Source organism: Rattus norvegicus, chromosome 1 (assembly GCF_036323735.1).
Source record: "Rattus norvegicus strain BN/NHsdMcwi chromosome 1, GRCr8, whole genome shotgun sequence".
NCBI lineage: Eukaryota > Metazoa > Chordata > Mammalia > Rodentia > Muridae > Rattus > Rattus norvegicus.
Genome location: NC_086019.1, coordinates 103,017,151 through 103,035,539, shown reverse-complemented (window position 1 = coordinate 103,035,539; position 18,389 = coordinate 103,017,151). Strand labels below are relative to the sequence as shown.

Genomic DNA, 18,389 nt, shown 5'->3' with positions numbered 1-18,389 from the left:
CCTGCCCGTCAGCGCCACCCCCCCTCCCTGGGTCTGCAGCAGCTCCGGCCACCTCGTCGCGCCCCCCCAGCCCCCTCCCCCCGCCCCCGCCGCCCCCCGGGCCGGTGCAGCCGCAGGCGGGGTTCCCCTCCCCCTCCCCCTCTCCCCCAGGCTCGCGCGCCCCGACCGCCCCCTCCCCTCCCCCTCCGCGCCGCCGCGATGCCCCCCCCTGCGCCCGGGGCCCGGCTCCGGCTCCTCGCCGCCGCCGCCCTGGCCGGCCTGGCCGTCATCAGCCGAGGTACCGCAGCGCCGGGGGCGGGGGGCTCGGCGGGGAACCCCGAGATCCTGGGAAGGGGTACAGGACCAGGGCGGGGGCAAACAGGGAGTTCCCCCCGGGGGGTTGCGGAGGTCTGGAGCCGGAGACCTGAGCGGCAGTCCTTAGCTGGGCAGGGGGTTCTTGGGTGCATGGATGCGCGCTGGGGCACCGGGATACACGTCCTCATCTGGTCAGCTGCTCCATCACCAGCAAGGGGGTCTCAGACACCTGCTGCCGGCCTGGGGCGGCAAGAATGTACCGCTGTAGGTCAGGGAGAGGCTCAGACGTTGGTGTGACAGTCCTCACCTGGGCAGGGTCTCCAAACTGAGTTGGGGTACCAGGCCTGGAATGATGCCCTGTGTTGTGAAAGGGTCTTGTCTTTGCGTTTTGGAGAGGGTTCCCTGTGCGGTCCTTGCCTGGGGAGGTCCTTGCCTGGGGACTGGGCTCTGCGTCTTTAGGTGAAGGTAGAGGAGGGAACGTGTTCCCAGGGTTAGCAAGGAATGAGGACAGAATGTCCAGACTGAAATCCCCAGACTCAGATCAGGAAAGGAGTTGAAACTCCCTATCTGCGTTTTCCTCTCAGCATTTGGGGTGCTTGCAGTTAACTGGGAGATGGTCCTAGAAAGCCAGAAAGTTGAGGTGCTGGGCTAAGAATTCTGAAATCCAAAGCCTTTGATTGAATGAATATCTGGATGGATGAAGGGGTGGGGGGCTGGGCTGGAGAAGGCAGGGCAGGAAGAGTTAATGCAGGGTCACAAGGTTACTAGTCTCAACCAGTTCAGTGGGCCTGGAGATCCTCTGTAACAGCAGGAATGAGTCCTGCCTAAGGATGTGTCTAGACTGTGCCTCCCTGCAGGGCCTGTCAAGGAGAGTAAAGTCAAGGAAATGGCCCCAAGGCACAGGAGGAAGAGGGATGGGGCAGAAGGCTGAGCTGTGGAACCCAGGAAGCCAGGAAAGTGTTAATCTGGTGTTTCCACATCGCTTCCTCCAAGCCTTGTCCAATCAAGTATCACAGAATCAGGGTCATGCTATGCCATCAGGGACAGCAGTCCCCAACATTGTGACCCCAGCAGCCCCAAGGGAAACAGCAATCTGGTCTCCCAATCGAGTCACCCACAGCCACACAAACGTCCCGGCTTCACAGCCAAGCCACACCTGCAGACTGGAGAGTCCCATAACGAACCCCGTCCACGCAGGACGCCCACGCACAGATCCATTGGGGGAGGGCATGGATTCTGCCAGGAGTGGCACAGACCAGAAAGTCCACCACTCACCACAGTACAAGGCTGAGCCCTGCCTGCCCTGGTGACCACAGGCTGGGTACATTTCTCTCCTGTTACTTTAGGCTGCTTCTGGCTTATTAATGGGACCCTGTCTCCAGTCTCTGTTTTTTGATGGTGACATTCCCTGTCTCCTGGGGCTGTTTTTCCATCCCTGCTGGTTTCAGCACAGTGACACCTCTGCCGAACTGAGCTCCATCTCCCTCATGTTTGAGTCTCTCCTCTTTCCTAACTCCCTCTCTTCTATACTGTATCCTCGTTCAGTTTGGCATGTTTCTTCCTCCCCTCCCTGTATGTCTTTGAACCCTGACTGCTCCTCAGCTCTCTCCTTAGGGTACTGACTGTCCCATTTGCTAATCTGGGACATCTCAGAAACCACTACTGTGTGCATGCCCCTGGGGTGAGGGGACCTTTGACAAAGCCATATGACCTTGATCAAGTCTCTGGCCTTGGGTACCCAGTCTGAAAACTGAGAGTGAGAGAAGGTGAGACCCAGTGGGGTGATATATTTACCTGCTGGGTAGGTGCCCCATTTGTACCCCACTGTTACTTTGGAGGGGATGCATTCTGTGAAGTATGCATCCATGTTTTATCCATGTTTTTCACAAGGAACATGTATGAGCCTGACCCCAGCTTGCTCACATAGAGTCATGTATTTTTTTAGTCAGTCTCACTGTGCAGTCCAAGCTGGCCTGGCCTTGAAATTCAAGACGATCTTCTTGTCTCAGCCTCCCAAATGCTGTGATTACAGGCATATACATTACATACACATACATGCACATATATGCGTGCTAAGGTCTCTATACGTAGCCATAGTTGTAGACCATGCTTCTGGCCTTGGACAGAAGGCAATCCTCCTGCCTCCTCTTCCTAGATCCTGGGACTATGAATGTGAGCTACGATGCCCAGTTCTAACACACACCTGAGAGAAGCCAATGGATCAGGAGCCAGGCAGCAGAGAAGCACACTCCTCCAGCATTCTCTTCCTTTCACAACGTCATTCCTCATAACTTTCAATGCAAAGCAAAGAAGGCCTGGTTGGTTCTTGCTAGTGTTTTCATCCTAAAGTAGAAATGTCAGCCCATTTCTCTGTTGCTGGCTTATTTACACTTAGCAAAACCTCCCTGCCTGTGTAACTATGAACCGTCAATTAACCCCTCCAGCCCCCTACCCTGCCTAACCTGCCGACACCATCCACACATTTACATATTCACCCACAAAATGAAACTACACTGGGGGGAGATGTGGCTCAGTTGGTAGAATGCTTGCACACCTGTTTTCCCTGCACTTGGGAGGCAAAGGCAGGAAGACCAGAGGTTCAAGGTCAGACTCTGCTATTAAGACAACCTGGATTATTTGAAACCTTGTCTCAAAGCTTACAGCATCAAAAAGCAGAGCGAGTGAGTTGATAGGCGGATGCCTCTTGCTCACGGGGCAGCTGGAGGGGAGAAGGCAGTGCGCACAGCAGTCAGGGATGAAGTCCAGTGCCGCCCCACTGACCATTCCCTCCACCCCACTGACCATTCCCTATACCAGGCTCTGATTGTTGATTCCCCCCATTTTGCTTTTTTATAATATTATATTTTTATATTGTATTTACATATTTGTGTGTTGGAGGTCAGAGGACAGCTTGTGGGATTCAGTTCTCTTTCCACCTCGGTGGGTCCAGGGTATCGAACTCAGGCCATCAGCCTTGGCAGCCTAAGCTGGTCTGGAACTCAGTGGGTAGTCAGGTAGTTTTCCTGTTTTGTGGCTAGCCCAAGCTGGTCTAAACTCCGAGCAGTTGTTGTGCCTTAGTGTCCTCTGCACCAGGATTACAATCGTGTCTACCACACCTGCTTCATTGTCTTAGCAAATATTTCGCACACTTTTGTTCTAAGCTCCGGAGAAACATGATGTGTGTGGTTCAGGGGAGGGGGCAAGCTCTCTCTCTCTCTCTCTCTCTCTCTCTCTCTCTCTCTCTCTCTCTGAGTCTATAGTGGGAAGAAGACACATCAAGAATCAAATGTGGGAAAAAACCTAGCAAACAAGTAGATAGTTCATCTCAGAGAGTATCGCATAATGGGGAGAGACGGAAAGTGCCTTGGAGAATGTGCTGTCCATTCTAGATGGGGGACATCCAGAAAGCCACCCCTAGGAAGGTGAGAAGAGGGTGAAAGTCTGAGGAAGAAACCAGCCTTGAACAGGTCCCAAGGAAACCTGCAGAAAAGCAGGACTTGATGTATGGCATTGCCTGGGTGGAGACCCCAAGGCTCCTGAGTTGAGCAGAGAGGTGGGCTCTTGGGTGCCTGTCATGTCAGAGATTACTCCTTCCTCGGCCTTCTCTGGGCAGCCTACAGGAACTCCCACAAAGTCTCCAGACCCCGGGTTCCTCACTAGCCATACCTCCAAGGACTATGGGGTCATTGTAGATCCAGTCCCCACCCAAGAATCCCAGCTTTGCCTGGGGTTCATCCAAATTCCCAGAGAGTCTTACCTCTAATTTCTGGACACAGAGTTTGTCAGAAATCTCTTCCTCCTTTGTCTGTGGCCTCTATTTATTGATTTATTCTGTTAGTCTAGACTGGAAATCTCACAAGAGCAGGGCCCTGACCTCACAGGATGCCTCCCAGCCTTTCCGCTCTCTTTCTTATTTATTTATTTATTTATTTATTTATTTATTTATTTATTTATTTATTTATTTATGTAGTTTTGAGACCTGGCCTCACTATATAGCTCCAACTGGCCTGGAACTCTCTCTATAACCCAGGCTAGCTCTGGAACTCTGTGGTTAAGATGACCTCAAATTTGGGGCAGTCCTCCCACCTCACTTTCCAACTGTTAACAGGGATGAGCCATCAAGCCGGACGTTCACAGTAGCTCTCTAATCCACCCTCGATGCAGTAAAGGAGGTAGGCTAATCACCATTTTCATCTGCCAGCGGAGAAACTGAGTCCCGGAGAGATGGAGGGACTTTTGTACCCGATGGACAGAGGTGGCCCTTAATCCTGAGACTCTACCTTTTCTCCTAGGGCAAGCTAGGACAGGGTTGCTAGAACACGTATTAACAGGATGTCTTGCAGGAATGGCAGACCTCAGAGGTGTCAGCCAACTAGACAGTCCTTCCTCTGCCCCAGCCAGGGAGAATGACACCAGGTCAGGGAAAGCAGTTTGCAATTCTTTTAGAAAAAAAAAGAAAAGAAAAAGAAAAAAGAAAAAAGAATGTGCTTTTAGGCCTGCCAGGCTACTTTGTGTGCCGGATGCAGAGTTAAGCCTGCCATTTGCTTGACTCAGTTCAAGGCACCACTCAGAAACACTTGCGTCGGATTCTTATTCTTCATTTTCTTCAGATGGGGAAACTGAGGCTCAGTCCATGGGGATGTATAGTCGAGACATGGCAGGGTAGACACTCGGCTTCCTAGGTTCCTCTGGAATATGTTCCATGTCTTTAGAACCTTCTCTTTCCTCTCCACAGACCCCTCCCTGATCCGAGTAAGGCACAGTCCTTACATACAAAAAAGCAAGCAAACAAAAACCAACCAAACAAACAAAAAACAAAAACAACCCCCCACCACCACCACCAACAAAACCATGACAAAACCCATGTGGGAGTGAAGAGATGGCCCAGTGGGTAAGAGCATTTGCTGCTCTTGCAGAAGACCTGGGTTTGGCTTCCAGTACCCATATGGCAACTCTCAGCTGCCACTAACTCCACTTCTGGGAGATCCAACACCCTATTCTGGTCTCTCTGGATGCTTCTGCATGCACGTGATGCACAGAAATGCACATAGGCAGACATAGGTACACGTAAAGTACAAATAACTGAATCTTGGTGTTTAATTGCATCACCCAGAAACTCCAGGTCGGTGAGGGAGGTGCTATAAACATCTAAACCTGCCACCTAGAACAGGGCATGGAGGCTCTCCCTGAGCAGTCACAGAGCTCTTCCTAAATGGGGTATTTATGTTGGGGTCTTGAGGAATGAGAAGGAGTTCAAGAGTTGAAGAGTCACAGGTATCCATCCATTCACATTTTTCATCCAACAGTTATTTCCAAGACAACTCCAGTGGGAGTTGGGAGGTACTAGGGGCATAGATCTGAGTCACAATGAGGCTTTCCCCCTAAAACATATCTAATCTGTGGAGGAGATTGGTGTCATGTGTGGATTTAGTCATAATGGAGTGTACCCAAGTTCTGTGGGACCCTGGGAGTGGTCCTAGCAGGGTTTACGCATTAGTACACTAAACATCTTTTGAGGCTTACTGTAGGTCAGGCATTTCACAGGATCATGCTGCTGCCCTAGAGGAGGCCCTAGACATGGCAACTGTCTTAGTCAGGGTTTCCATTCCTGCATAAACATCATTACCAAGAAGCAAGTTAGTGAGAAAAGGGTTTATTCAGCTTACACATCCACATTGCTGTTCATCACCAAAGGAAGTCAGGACTGGAACTCAAGCAGGTCAGGAAGCAGGAGCTGATGCAGAGGCCATGGAGGGATGTTTCTTACTGGCTTGCTTCCCTCCTTACTCAGCTTGTTTTCTCATAGAACCCAAGACCACCAGCCCAGGGACCGGACCCACAATGGGTCCTCCCCACTTGATCACTAATTGAGAAAATGCCTTACAGCTGGGTCTCATGGAGGCATTTCCTTCGTTGAATCTCCTTTCTCTGTGATAACTCTGGTTTGTGCCAAATTGACACACAAAACCAGCCAGTACAGTAACAATTGGGAAAGTCAGGCAATATCAGGATTCACATTCAGTGAACTCCTAAGATTGTCTCTGCGGCCAGGCATGGCAGCCCATGCCTTTAATCTCAGCACTGGGGAGCCAGGGACAGGTGGATCTCTGTAAGTTTGAGGCTATCCTGGTCTACATGAGTTCCAGGACAGCCAAGACTATGTAGAGAAACCCTGCCTCAAAACAAAACAAACAAAATGATTGTTTTTGTGTAAATGAATGACTGCCTGACTTGATCTCCACCCTCTTTGAATGAAGCCCAGAGAAGGAATGGGACTCTGTCAACATTGCCCAGCTCAGATCCCAGAGTCTGGGTTTTGTTTTGTTTTTGTTTTTGTTTCTGTTTGTTTTGTTTTTGATTGTTGTGGTTGGTTTGGTTTTTCCTTTTGTCTTGATACCCATATGAAGATCTGAGGTATCCATATTCACAGACAAGGTGCTTACGGCCCATTGAGTGACAGGCTCATTTTATCACATGTCTCCTAGGACTGTCCATAAGACTACTTTGATTCAAGGTTGTATGACCTCAGCACAAAGGCCAGAGTTCACCTGAGGCACTGTAGAAGAAGGGATTTGAGGGGTCAGTGGGTTGAGGAGCAGAGAGAGGCATATCTGGGATACAAGACAGGGAAGTGGAGGCTGGAGGGTGACACGGAGATACTGAGACTTGACAGTTGGTCCCGGGGGCCATTGGAGGTCTCAGAAGTGGCCATGGTAGTGCTGGGAAGATTCCTGAAGCCAGGGTTGCCTCCTGATGGCCTCTCTGACTGGAGGACCACGGCTGAGCTACTTCTTATGTCTGAGGCTTCCGCTCTTTATCCTAGGTCCCTCATTCCCTGTCCCCTGTGTGAGTGGGACTGGTCATGTCCGCTCCAAAAGTTGGCACCTTGGACAGCTCACTCGTCCCCTCTGTCCTCTCTTCAGACACTAGGATAGTGGAGAAAGGTCTGCTACCCACAGGGGACTTCCAGCAATATCTGAGGGTGTCCTGTATTGTTACAACTTGGGGTGGGGGAGCTAGGTACCCTACAGTACCCAGGAAACTCCAGCCCTCAATGGGCTGGGGTTGAGGGCCTCGTCTACAAAACTACAAGAGCTTAGTATGCTGTGGGGTGTGTCTATGTTGGCCAGCCCCTAGGAAGGGATCTTGTTACCACACATGGGCTGTATTCCTAAACTAAATCTCACATCCCCTCACTTCCTTTAGTCTGGATGTGTATTTTGGTCTGTGACTTTCAAACTTGTTCTGTGTGTGTGTGTGTGTGTGTGTGTGTGTGTGTGTGTGTCTGTGTGTGTATGTGTCTGTGTGTGTGTATCTGTGTGTGTGTATCTCTGTGTGTGTGTGTGTGTGTGTGTGTGTGTGTGTGTGCATGTGCATGAGCTCATGCTCAGCCAAGCACAACCTGATCAGAGGTGACAGAGTGATTTACTTAACAGATTCTTAGACAGGACAGCCCCTGTCTGTTGGAGGGGATGTGACAATGAGGTTGTCTGTCTCCTTGGATAGATGGTGCAGTGGGACCCAGAGCCTTCCAAACTGAGTACAGTGGGTATCTGCTCAGGCATGTGTCTGCAATTCTGGGTTAGTGGACTTTGCAGCTGTGTACAGGGAGCAAGGCTGTTGTTAATGGAACCATGAAGGGAAACTGAGGTGACTCTGGACCAATGCTGTTTGGCCTTTGCGGCTATCTGCTTCTGGGAGACAACTGACTTCTACAACTGACCTGCTGCCAGGTGTGCGTCAGGGCTGGGAGCCTGTCTGATATGGACTGTAGCCACGTGTGTAACAGCGAAGCTGGCTTAGCCTGGTCTTTGTGTTCTTTCTGGTAGGGTGGGTATGTGTATATACATCCCTTTGTTAACTGTATGTGTGTGACACAGTCTGGACTGCTCACAGAGCAGCAATGGCTATGGCCTGAATGACCCCAGTCCTAGCCAGTCTGCTACATTTGTTCTGTCCTAGCTCCCTCCTGAGGGGCTGTTGATTGAGAGGCCCCCAGGGAGTCATTGGGACACCACGGGCAATTAATTCATTAGATTAATTAGCTCCTTTTCTCAGGCTGGGGACAGGGCAGCCCACTCAGGGCCCTCCCGCTCCAATCATCCAAGGTCATCCAGCCAGACCTCATCTCAGTGCAGTCTCCTCCACCTCCACTTACCCAACCCCCACTCCCTGGCTCTGGTCCAGCCCTCTGGCCCCAATCCACAGAGACTTAAGTGGTGGTGGTGTGATTGGGCCTCACTGGTATAGACCATGCTAAGTGGGTCTGGGAATGTACTGTGAGCAGTGTCATGCCTCATGTGTCTGGAAGGGGTGTGTGTGTGTGTGTGTGTGTGTGTGTGTGTGTGTGTGTGTGTGAAGCAGTTTGTGTTCAACTACACAGAGTACCTGAAGGTATGCATACAAGCCCATTTGTGGATAGCTCTATGTGTCTGCACATGAATGTGAATGTCTGAGTTAATGTGTGTTTATGTGCATGCATGTACACCTGCTCATGTGTATACATGTATAGTTGTTGTAAATACATTTGCGTGCATGTATACTACATGCTAATCAGTCTCTGTGTCAATGTGCACACATGTGCCTCTTTGTGTGCATGTGTTTATGCATGTGAGTTCTAAACACTTGAATGTATATGCATGGTATTTGTGTCTGTCTGCAGACACATGTGCTGTATCTATGCATTGTGTGGCTTTTCCTGAGGAGACTTGAATAAACGTGTATCCACGGGCTGGTGAGATGGCTAACAGTGAAGTGGACAGTCCTACTGCAGAGGACTTGAGTTCAGTGCCCAGCACCCACATCAGACAGTTTACAATTGCCTTGTAACTTCAGTTGCAGGGGACTTGACATCCTCTCCAAGGACACACACACACCACCACCACCACCACCACCACCACCACCACTACCAACAACAACAACGAAAAGAAATGTCTACCCACCCAGACAAGGCACAAACAACACATCAAAGAAATGATTCTGAAATGCAAGTCTACCTTGGTGGACCAATGAGTTCAAATGGGGTTACTCACAAGAGTGTGGGTGTTAGTGACTCATAGGAGCATGGGAGAGAGTGACTCACAGGAATGTGGGCAATCTGCAGCCAGCAACACTGCCAAAGAAGAGTCATGCCCCCCATACCTCCTATCGAAGTTAATGAGGCTCCTCCTGAGGGGGCTTCTATGTGCCGTCTAATGAACTGGCATGACCCATTCTTGTGCTGCCACCAATGCTTTGAGAGGGAGCACCATTTCCACAAGGGAATATTAGTCCAATTCTGCAAACACGTAATGTGGTGCTTTAATATCAAGACAGCAATCATGTCATGCCCAGAGGACAGTGTTCCATATTATATAACTCGTAGCTGGTGCACACCAATGTGTCTCTAAACACTTTACTTTGCATGGGTGCATGGTCTTCCTACTTGTGTAGATGCCTGCTTAGACATGAATGCATGTCTGTATCACTGCATTTGATATGTGCATGCCTGTGTCTGGGTGCACAGGTTTCTGGATACACTTGTCTGGGTGGATAGGCTGTGATTGGATACCATCTCTGTAAGTGCATTGTTCCACACGAGTTCCATTCTGTTTATAAATCGGAGCAGACCTAGAGGAAGGGACATGGCATACAGGTCTAGTCTGAGTATGTCTGCTCTGTGTGGATTTCTGAAAATGATAAATTCTTATGGCAGTGGAGGCTGATGCCTGTGTCGCCAGGGCCATATGCTGGTGTGCATGTGCCCATGAATAGAGTGTTTGTCACAGCTGGCCCTCCCCCAGTTGTCAAGGCTGAGCAATCCCCTCCCTTCTGCAGGGTTGCTGTCCCAGAGTCTGGAGTTCAGCTCACCTGCGGACAACTATACAGTTTGCGAAGGTGACAACGCCACCCTCAGGTACATCCCAATTCAGGGACTCAAGTAGCATGGGGCTTCACAAGGCTATTCCCCTTCCCCTGACATATTCTGCCTGTGAAAGCCCTGTGACGTCTCATGCATCTGGAGCCAGCTGTGAGGGTGTGGACACTAAGCTGAGCTCCACCCATAGACCTTTCTGTTCTTGTGAAAGTGAAGAGATGGGAACCATTAGGATTCAAGATCCTGACCTCAGGGATGCTAGCAGAGGGAGGGTTATCAGTCTTTGGGGCCCTGTTTCCTCAACTAGGCTCTCTCCCCCAGAAGGATCATTATCCCTCATATTCTCTCCATCCACCCATCCATTCATCATCTATCTATCTATCTTATCTATCATCTATCTATCTATCTATCTATCTATCTATCTATCTATCTTATCTATCTATCATCTATCTAACATCTATCAATCTATCTCTAGATCTCTTTCTGTCTCTTTAGATCTCTGTCTCTGTCTCGCTCTCGCTCTCACTCTCTGTCTCTCTCGATCTCTGCCTCATTTTTCTGGTTTTCTGTCTCTCTATCTTTACCCACTTGTCTCTGTTCTTCTCTCTTGGGATCTCTGCCCCACCCTTTTTCCACTCCTGAGTCTCCCCCCTCATCCTTCCCTCTCTCCCTCCCTTTCTCTCTAACCCACAGCAGCCCTCAGACGTCTAGCTTCCAGACTTCTTCCCTCTCTGAGGTTTGGTTTACCCTCCTGTACAGTGGGCATAGCAAGCCCTGCCCTCCCGGGTTCTGCAGGTATACAGGAGATGGGTGGGGAAACTCTTGCCTTCTCTTCTCATCCTCCCCTTCCTCCCCAGCTGCTTCATTGATGAGCATGTGACCAGGGTAGCCTGGCTGAACCGTTCTAACATCCTGTATGCGGGCAATGACCGTTGGACCAGCGACCCCCGGGTGCGGCTGCTCATCAACACCCCCGAGGAATTCTCCATCCTCATCACCCAGGTGGGGCTCGGTGATGAGGGCCTCTACACCTGCTCCTTCCAGACCCGCCACCAGCCCTACACCACTCAGGTCTACCTCATCGTCCATGGTGAGTCACACTTGTGTGACAATGAGGACAAATGGGGAGGGGACAGTAAGACAGGCCTGCAGGATGGTTGGGGCTAGGAGGCACCACTAAACAGCCTGAACTGTGTGCACTTGGCCTACTGCTGCTCACTACCCTGGGATAAAAAGTGAGAGGAACATGGGCCACCTCGCCCTTGTGGATTTAAGCTGAGCATGAGGGGGAGATGCACCACAGTCGTTCTCCAGCAAGGCAGTGGAAGAGCTGCCCTTCCACAGCTCCATGACTTTGCTGAACTGTGTGTCTGAAACTACCCATGGGTGGGGACTCTTCTAGGCACTGAGGACACACAACAACTTGGCTATCTCTTCCTGTTTGCACTTATTACCCAAGGAGAGGCTTGGGGCGGGGGGCTCCTAGATATGAGGAGGGAGGGTTTGGGTGTGCACGCTAGGTGTGAAGGAGGAGGGTAAAGTCCAGACCCCTTCGTCTGATGAGATAGGATTGTGGTCTGGATTCCTGGGTGTGATGTGAGGGGGGGGCTGAGGTCTGCACCCCAGGGTCTGAAGAAATAAGATTGAGTCTGAGTATCTCTCCTGGTCCTGAGGGAGGGTGGCTGACGTCTGGACTCCTGGGACTGAGGAAATAGGATTTGCAGATGCAGTCCTGGGTGTGAGGGAGGAGAGCTGGAGCCTGGGAGTCCTAAGTCTGAGGGTGGAGGGCTGTAGTGTGGAGTCTACACCCATGGGCCTGAGCAGGTCCCGAGCCTGGACCCCTGGGTCTAATGGAGGAGAAATGGGATCTGTAATGCTGGCTCTGAGGTGAGGAGGACCAGGCCATGATTTTGAATCTAAAGCTGGACCCAGGCTTAGGTCTGGGTGGCTGGTAATGCACCCTCATCCTGACTCTCTCTTCTGTCTCCAGTCCCTGCCCGGATTGTGAACATCTCCTCACCCGTAGCAGTGAATGAAGGGGGCAATGTGAACCTTCTCTGCCTGGCTGTGGGAAGGCCAGAGCCCACCGTCACTTGGAGACAGCTCCGAGGTGAGGATCCTCCCCATCCATGATCTGGGCCCTGCAGGTCTCCCACTTCCCTAGCTGGAGTCCCAGATTCCCTTTTAGCCCTTCTGGTGACTCGATTCCTCCCCACCCTGACCCATTTCTTACCAGACTCTAATCCCCTCATCTGGAGACCTCCTACCTGATGTACAGGCTGTGCTCCTGTGCTCCTGTGTTCCCCTGACACTCCCCACCCTAGCTTCCCTTCACCTGACTGTCTCCTGACTCAGGCTGCAAGTGAAGCTGCATCCAGTGTCCCCCCATTCTATCACCCGCCTTTCCATCCTTACCCCCGCAGGGTTGTGGTAGCCTAGTGGTTTGAACGGTCCCCAGGCCTCAGCTTCAGCAACTCCTGTAAAATTTCCAGAAATGCCCTAGAACCAGAGGCAATCAGGGGCTCCCTTCTCTCTACTCACAGCCTGCTTAATGAGTTCTGAGATCCAGTTTCCCAGAAGGTGCCACCAAGCTGCCTGACATATATCAGGCCAGAACACCACTTCATCTCCATCCCCAGATAGCCCAGTCTCTGGATCTTCCTGCTTCTTTACAGTCCCATTCCTTAGATGAACTGAGAGTAGGAAGCCTAGTCTAGCCTCATGATCCTTCATACTCCCCTTGGTGTCTTCTGAACCCTAAATCCTACTGGATAGAAGTTCTAGATGGTCTTTTGTGACCCCAGATCTGTTTAAAATACAAAACAAACAAACAAAAAACCAAAAAAAAAAAACCAAAAACAAACAAACAAAAAAAACCCAGGTATCTGAATTACCAATCTCAAACACCAGGTATGAATTCCCTGAACCCCAAGAGAACTCTGGACCCTCCCTCACTGGGTCGGTCTTTCCTGGATCCTTGAAAGCCAAAATCCTGGCTTCACTCCCTACTCCTAAGTGGGTTCCCTGAGCATGACATGGGAGATCGCAGATCCCTGGGTCTGCACCCCAAATCCTAGGCTACTTTTCACTGGGTTCTGAGCTCCCCAACCCAACCCTTAGCCCCATCCTGCCCCGACAGGACCTTCCCGGCTCCTACTGACCCGGGCACTCCAGGTCCTGCTGTGCCCGCCCCGCTGATGTGTGTCCGTGTTGTGCCCGTGTTGTCCCGTGTTAAGTGTTTGTGTCCGGCCCCGCCCCCCATCCCCACCTCCCCCACAGACGGCTTCACCTCAGAGGGTGAGATCCTGGAAATCTCCGACATCCAGCGGGGCCAGGCCGGGGAATATGAATGCGTTACTCACAACGGGGTGAACTCGGCGCCTGACAGCCGCCGCGTGCTGGTCACAGTGAATTGTGAGCATCAAGGGTGCACAGGGGCTGACCCTGGGTGCCTGGGGAGGAGGGGTCTGCTGCATGACGGTGAAAGCTAGGTGGGAGTTCAGATCTGAGGTGAGAGGATGCTGAAATGGGTGTCCGAAGTCCCTATGCAGTGAGAATGTGCTCTGGCCTTTGTCCCTTTTCAGATCCCCCGACCATCACGGATGTGACCAGCGCGCGTACCGCCCTGGGCAGGGCTGCCCTCCTGCGCTGCGAAGCTATGGCTGTGCCGCCGGCAGATTTCCAGTGGTACAAGGATGACAGGCTGTGAGGACTGCACCGGGCAGGGTTGAGGGAAAAGGGAGGGGAGGTCGGTCCTATGCCTCGAATCACAAAACCAAGCAGGACAGCCTTAGCAGTGCAAAGTCGGAGAGTCCTGGGTCCTGAGAGACTAGGGTCCAATCTCTAGGTTATGGGGATCTGTGGGTTCCTGGAAGACTATTTCAGGAACCAATATGATAAACGCTGGGTTTGCGCGCTTCCATCAAAGATCTGGGGTCGAGGGTCGATGCTAAATGTCTGAAAGACAGATTTAAAGAGACTGTCGGGGCTGAATTTAAGAGACCCTGGGGATTAGGGACGCACATTGGGGATGTTCTCTAGTGGCCCTGGTGAATGGATACGGGATCCGTGGAGAAGCCAGGGGTGCCTGGGGTACATAGCAGAGCTTGAGGTCTCTTGAGGAAGAGAGCCTGAGTGTATGTGGAGGAATTGGGCACTGCACCCCAAGGGAGGCCAAGACCAACCCTGATCCGGATTTCCTGCAGGCTAAGCAGCGGCTCTGCGGAAGGCCTCAAGGTGCAGACCGAGCGCACCCGCTCTATGCTTCTCTTCGCCAATGTGAGCGCCAGGCACTATGGCAACTACACCTGTCGTGCAGCCAACCGGCTCGGAGCGTCCAGCGCCTCCATGCGGCTTCTGCGTGCGTCTGCGCCCGGCAGCGGGGTGGGACAAGGCTGAGGGGGCGGAGCACGGGTGGGGCCGGGAGGCGGAGATATAGGGACAGCTCCTGACCAGAATTTAGGAAACTCCAACAGTGCCACAGAGTAAAGAAACCATTTCTCGGATAGTAGTAGGGTGATTGCCTGGTACGGACCCCCATTACTATTTAAAGCCAGCCTGGGGGTGCTCAACTGTAATCTCAGCACCTAGAAAGAGAAGGCAGGAAGTTATTCAGTGAGTTCAAGGTCTGGGGATTCCCATGACCTAGTAGAAAAAAATAATAGAAAACAAGTGGGCTGATAGACAAATCAAAGAAGCAGGTATACATGGAAAAATATAGACAGAATTGGGGAGGTAAGTTCGAGACAAGGTTATCGGAAAAAGGGGAGCACCGCGAAAATCAGTAGAAGAAAGAACAGGGGGTGCAGAGACACAGGAAGGAGGGTAATCTGATAAGGAGGGCAGCCTTAGAGGTTGCTACTAGAGACCCAGCTCAGAGCCTCTCGTCAATGATCGAAAGCTCTGGACTTACTGGACTGGAGGCCAAGGCCACTGGAGGCTGTTAAACATTAAGCACTATGTGGCTAACAAACACTTTTATTGCTGTTCGAGGGACTGCCGAACACAGAGTGGTGAGGAGGCTGCTTCAGGAATCCAGTCTCAGTATCCCAAGCTGTTTGGGAGCAGAGCCCAGGGGTCTATTCTTGGCTGGGTACAGAAGGTGCAAGCCAAGAGAAGCTGGGTCAAAAGTGACTCTGAGCCAGGGACTTGTGTTATAGGGTGTCATCGCAAATACTCAGGAGGCTAAAGAAAGAGGACTGAAAGTTCAAGTCCAGCCTAACCAACTTAGTGAGACCTTGTTGTGAAATAGAAAGTAGAGGTCTGGGATGTAGCTTAGTTCTTGCCTAGAATCCCCCAGTGAGGGGCTGGAGTGTGGGTCAGAAATAGGATATTTTCTTCGCATTTGCAGATCAGTACGTTCCCTCCCCAGCAAAGCAAGAAAAGTGTTATCAAAACAAAACAAAAAAACAAAATGCCCAGTCAAGCAAACATAAGCAGTCCTGAAGTTTCCAGTGTGCCGAGAAGGTGACTGCTAGAAATTGTGACAGGATTTTTAACAAGGAAAAAAAAAAACAAAAAAACAACAACAACAACAACAACAACAAAAAAAAAAAAAACAAAAAAAACAAATCCCAAGGATCCAGAGTAACCAACAAAAAGGAAATGGGGACGATCTGGGAGATATGGAGACCCAAAACAGATAAGAGCAGCACAGGGAACCCAAGTGCCAGAGTTCTGATCACAGAGACCCTCAAAGGCTGAAGGGAGAGGAGGCACCTAGGAGAGAGACCTGTGGGGCCTCCCCATCCCAGCATCTCCTTGACCATTCCTCTTTCCCCAGGCCCAGGATCCCTGGAGAACTCAGCTCCAAGGCCCCCGGGGCCCCTGACCCTCCTCTCTGCCCTGAGCTGGCTGTGGTGGAGAATGTAGCCGCCATCCAGTACAGCGCACCTCCCCCTGCAGGGGGCCTCAGGCCAGAAGCAAGAGAAAGGGGGTGAGCAAGCGCCATGGGTCTCCAGGGGAACAGAAGAGCTCTTAGCCACAGAGGAAGAAAGAAGAGGAGGACGAAGGTCTTTTAGAGAACCCATCACTGTGAGGGATAACGCAAAATTATGCATCTTTCTACAGCCATTCTCGCCACCCGTTCACGTTCCCAATTGTGACCCACCCCCAGCCACCCCACACCCCTCTCTTAGCTCAGGCTGTCAACTGGCTCGTGTGTGTGTGTGTGTGTGTGTGTGTGTGTGTGTGTGTGTGTGTGTGTGTGAAAGTGTGCCGGGGGAGGGAACCAGGAGGCCCCCCTCTCTGGCACTGACTCCCCCATGGCCCCTGCCCATCCCTGCAGCATCTCCTCCTTTGGCTGGAGGTAGGTATGGGGGGCTTCATGGTAGAAGCTTTGACAAGAGAATTGCCAGCTTTCTACCTTCCATATATGCATGAACACCTACCCCTCTCCTCCCTAGTGAAGGAGCAGGTAGGGTAGGCATCAGGTGTCACTCAGCCTTTGTGACTAGGTGGGGATCTCCGTGAAGGCTGTTTCTCCCTGCTCCATCACCAGTTGCCTGCAGCCAGAGGCTCCATCACTGGCTCAGTGGCCTGAAACCTCCCTTCCCCTGTCCCTCCCCTCCCCTCCCCTCCCCTGAACTTTCTGGCCCCCTTCCCGGGCCAATCGGTGCTTCCATTCAATTGATAGGCTAGTGGCACTTGTCACCTGTCTGTCTCAGTGCTTTGCCCCACCCATACCCCCCAGACTCTCCTTGGCCACAGTGGCACCCTCCAGCTGCCCTTGGGCCCCAGCAGCTGACCCATAAGTGTGGGCTCCCTGGCAACCTGCTCCCTAGCCTCTCAACTCATAATACCTCCAAAGGCTGCTGTGACCACACACACACACACACACACACACACACACACACACACACACACACAGCATGCACACATGCATGTTCATGCACACACACACATGCACGCACACATGCACACCAGCGACTGACCAGCAATAGCTCCTGGCTTCACCTGCCCCAGAGTCTGTGCTAGCAGCAGTTCCCTCAAAGTGGGTCACTGTCATCCACACAGGAAGCTGACAGGTTTTGTGTATAGGAACACCTTACCTTGATACACATCGGGCCTCACAGAGTTGGGAGAGAGGAGACACACAGACATCCTGAGCCCAGGCAGAGGCACCATGCCACCAGCCCTAAATTCAGTAACCACACACCCAAAACCACACCACTCAGAGCCTGGTGAAGACGAGGGCAGAGAGGGGCAGGGAGGCAAGGGGCAGTGACTGTACCTCAGACGGGGGCGTGGGCCCCATCCCACATTGTCTTCCATTCCCAGGGTCCGGGATGGGGTGGGGAGGGGGAGGGCTACAAGGGGAGGTGGGAGGGGGGCCCTGGGGGCCGTGTGTTCCGATTCATGGGGAGTGTTGAGACCACCACACCAATAAACGCCTTTTTCCAAAGTCCCCGCCTGTGGAAATCAATGTCATTGAGGATTTGGGCAAGTGGACAGTAAAAGAGGTGTGGTCATTTGGTAGAAAATCCTCTGCGCCTTTCCTACCTCTGCCTGTTAGGGAAGCGAACTCCAACTGGCTTAAGCTACTCAGCAGAGCCTATTCAAGTGTGGCTCGGAGATAGGCGCGTGACTCGTGACACTAATGAGAAAGTGTACGGACTCCAAGAAGGCAGACTCTTCTGCTGTTCAAGGGGACTCAGTCTCACAGCCTAAGGATACAGGGTAGCTCTATCTATTCTGTGTAATGGGGAGGGCTAAGCGGGTAGCAATGAGGAAGAGGCCAACCTATGATTGAGAGAATGACAGTAATGCAAAAAAAGGCAAGGGGCAGGGCTGGAGAATCAATCTAGAGTGCATCTGTAGAGCAGCTGGATCGAAATCTACCTGAAGCCCTCTCTCCCACGCACAAGCAATAAAACCTGTGTTTATATAAGCTAACTTGTGTCAGGCTTTCTGTTGGCAATGATTTTAAAAAAAAGAAGACAAAATCTTGACCCCCCCCTTTTGAGTATATATAGTATTAGGGATTGAACCCAGTATCATCAGTCCTTACTGGGAGATTCTAGGCAGGGGCTCTACCACTGAGCCACGCCCCCAGGCCCTCACTGGGGGATTCTAGGCAGGGGCTCTACCACTGAGCCACGCCCCTAGGCCCTCACTGGGGGATTCTAGGCAGGGGCTCTACCACTGAGCCACGCCCCCAGCCCCACACTGGGGGATTCTAGGCAGAGGCTCTACCACTGAGCCACGCCCCCAGCCCCTCACTAGGGGATTCTAGGCAGGG

At 51.8% G+C, this 18,389-nt stretch overlaps 1 protein-coding gene across 2 annotated transcripts; it reads left to right on the top strand.

Moving 5' to 3' along the window:
- The first annotated feature begins 27 nt into the window (after window positions 1-27).
- Window positions 28-17,555, top strand: Iglon5 (IgLON family member 5). 2 transcript variants are annotated; one of them, XM_218634.10, is made up of 8 exons: window positions 40-277; window positions 10,111-10,189; window positions 11,008-11,240; window positions 12,141-12,260; window positions 13,430-13,564; window positions 13,735-13,855; window positions 14,356-14,510; window positions 15,933-17,555. In XM_218634.10, exons 1-8 carry the CDS (start codon window positions 199-201, stop codon window positions 16,019-16,021), a joined length of 1,011 nt encoding a protein of 336 aa, XP_218634.5. In that variant the 5' UTR covers window positions 40-198; the 3' UTR covers window positions 16,022-17,555. The 2 variants fall into 2 exon arrangements, 1 of the variants encoding a protein (XP_218634.5); XR_005499029.2 differs by lacking the exons at window positions 14,356-14,510; window positions 15,933-17,555 and having other exon boundaries at window positions 28-277; window positions 13,387-13,564.
- The last annotated feature ends 834 nt before the right edge of the window (window positions 17,556-18,389 follow it).

Coding starts and splice junctions, on each gene's coding strand:
- Iglon5 (XM_218634.10), top strand. CDS start 199: ATGCCCCCCCCTGCGCCCGGGGCCCGGCTCCGGCTCCTCGCCGCCGCC. Junction 11,241..12,140: donor GGTCTACCTCATCGTCCATG/GTGAGTCACACT, acceptor TTCTGTCTCCAG/TCCCTGCCCGGATTGTGAAC. Junction 14,511..15,932: donor CGCCTCCATGCGGCTTCTGC/GTGCGTCTGCGC, acceptor CTCTTTCCCCAG/GCCCAGGATCCCTGGAGAAC.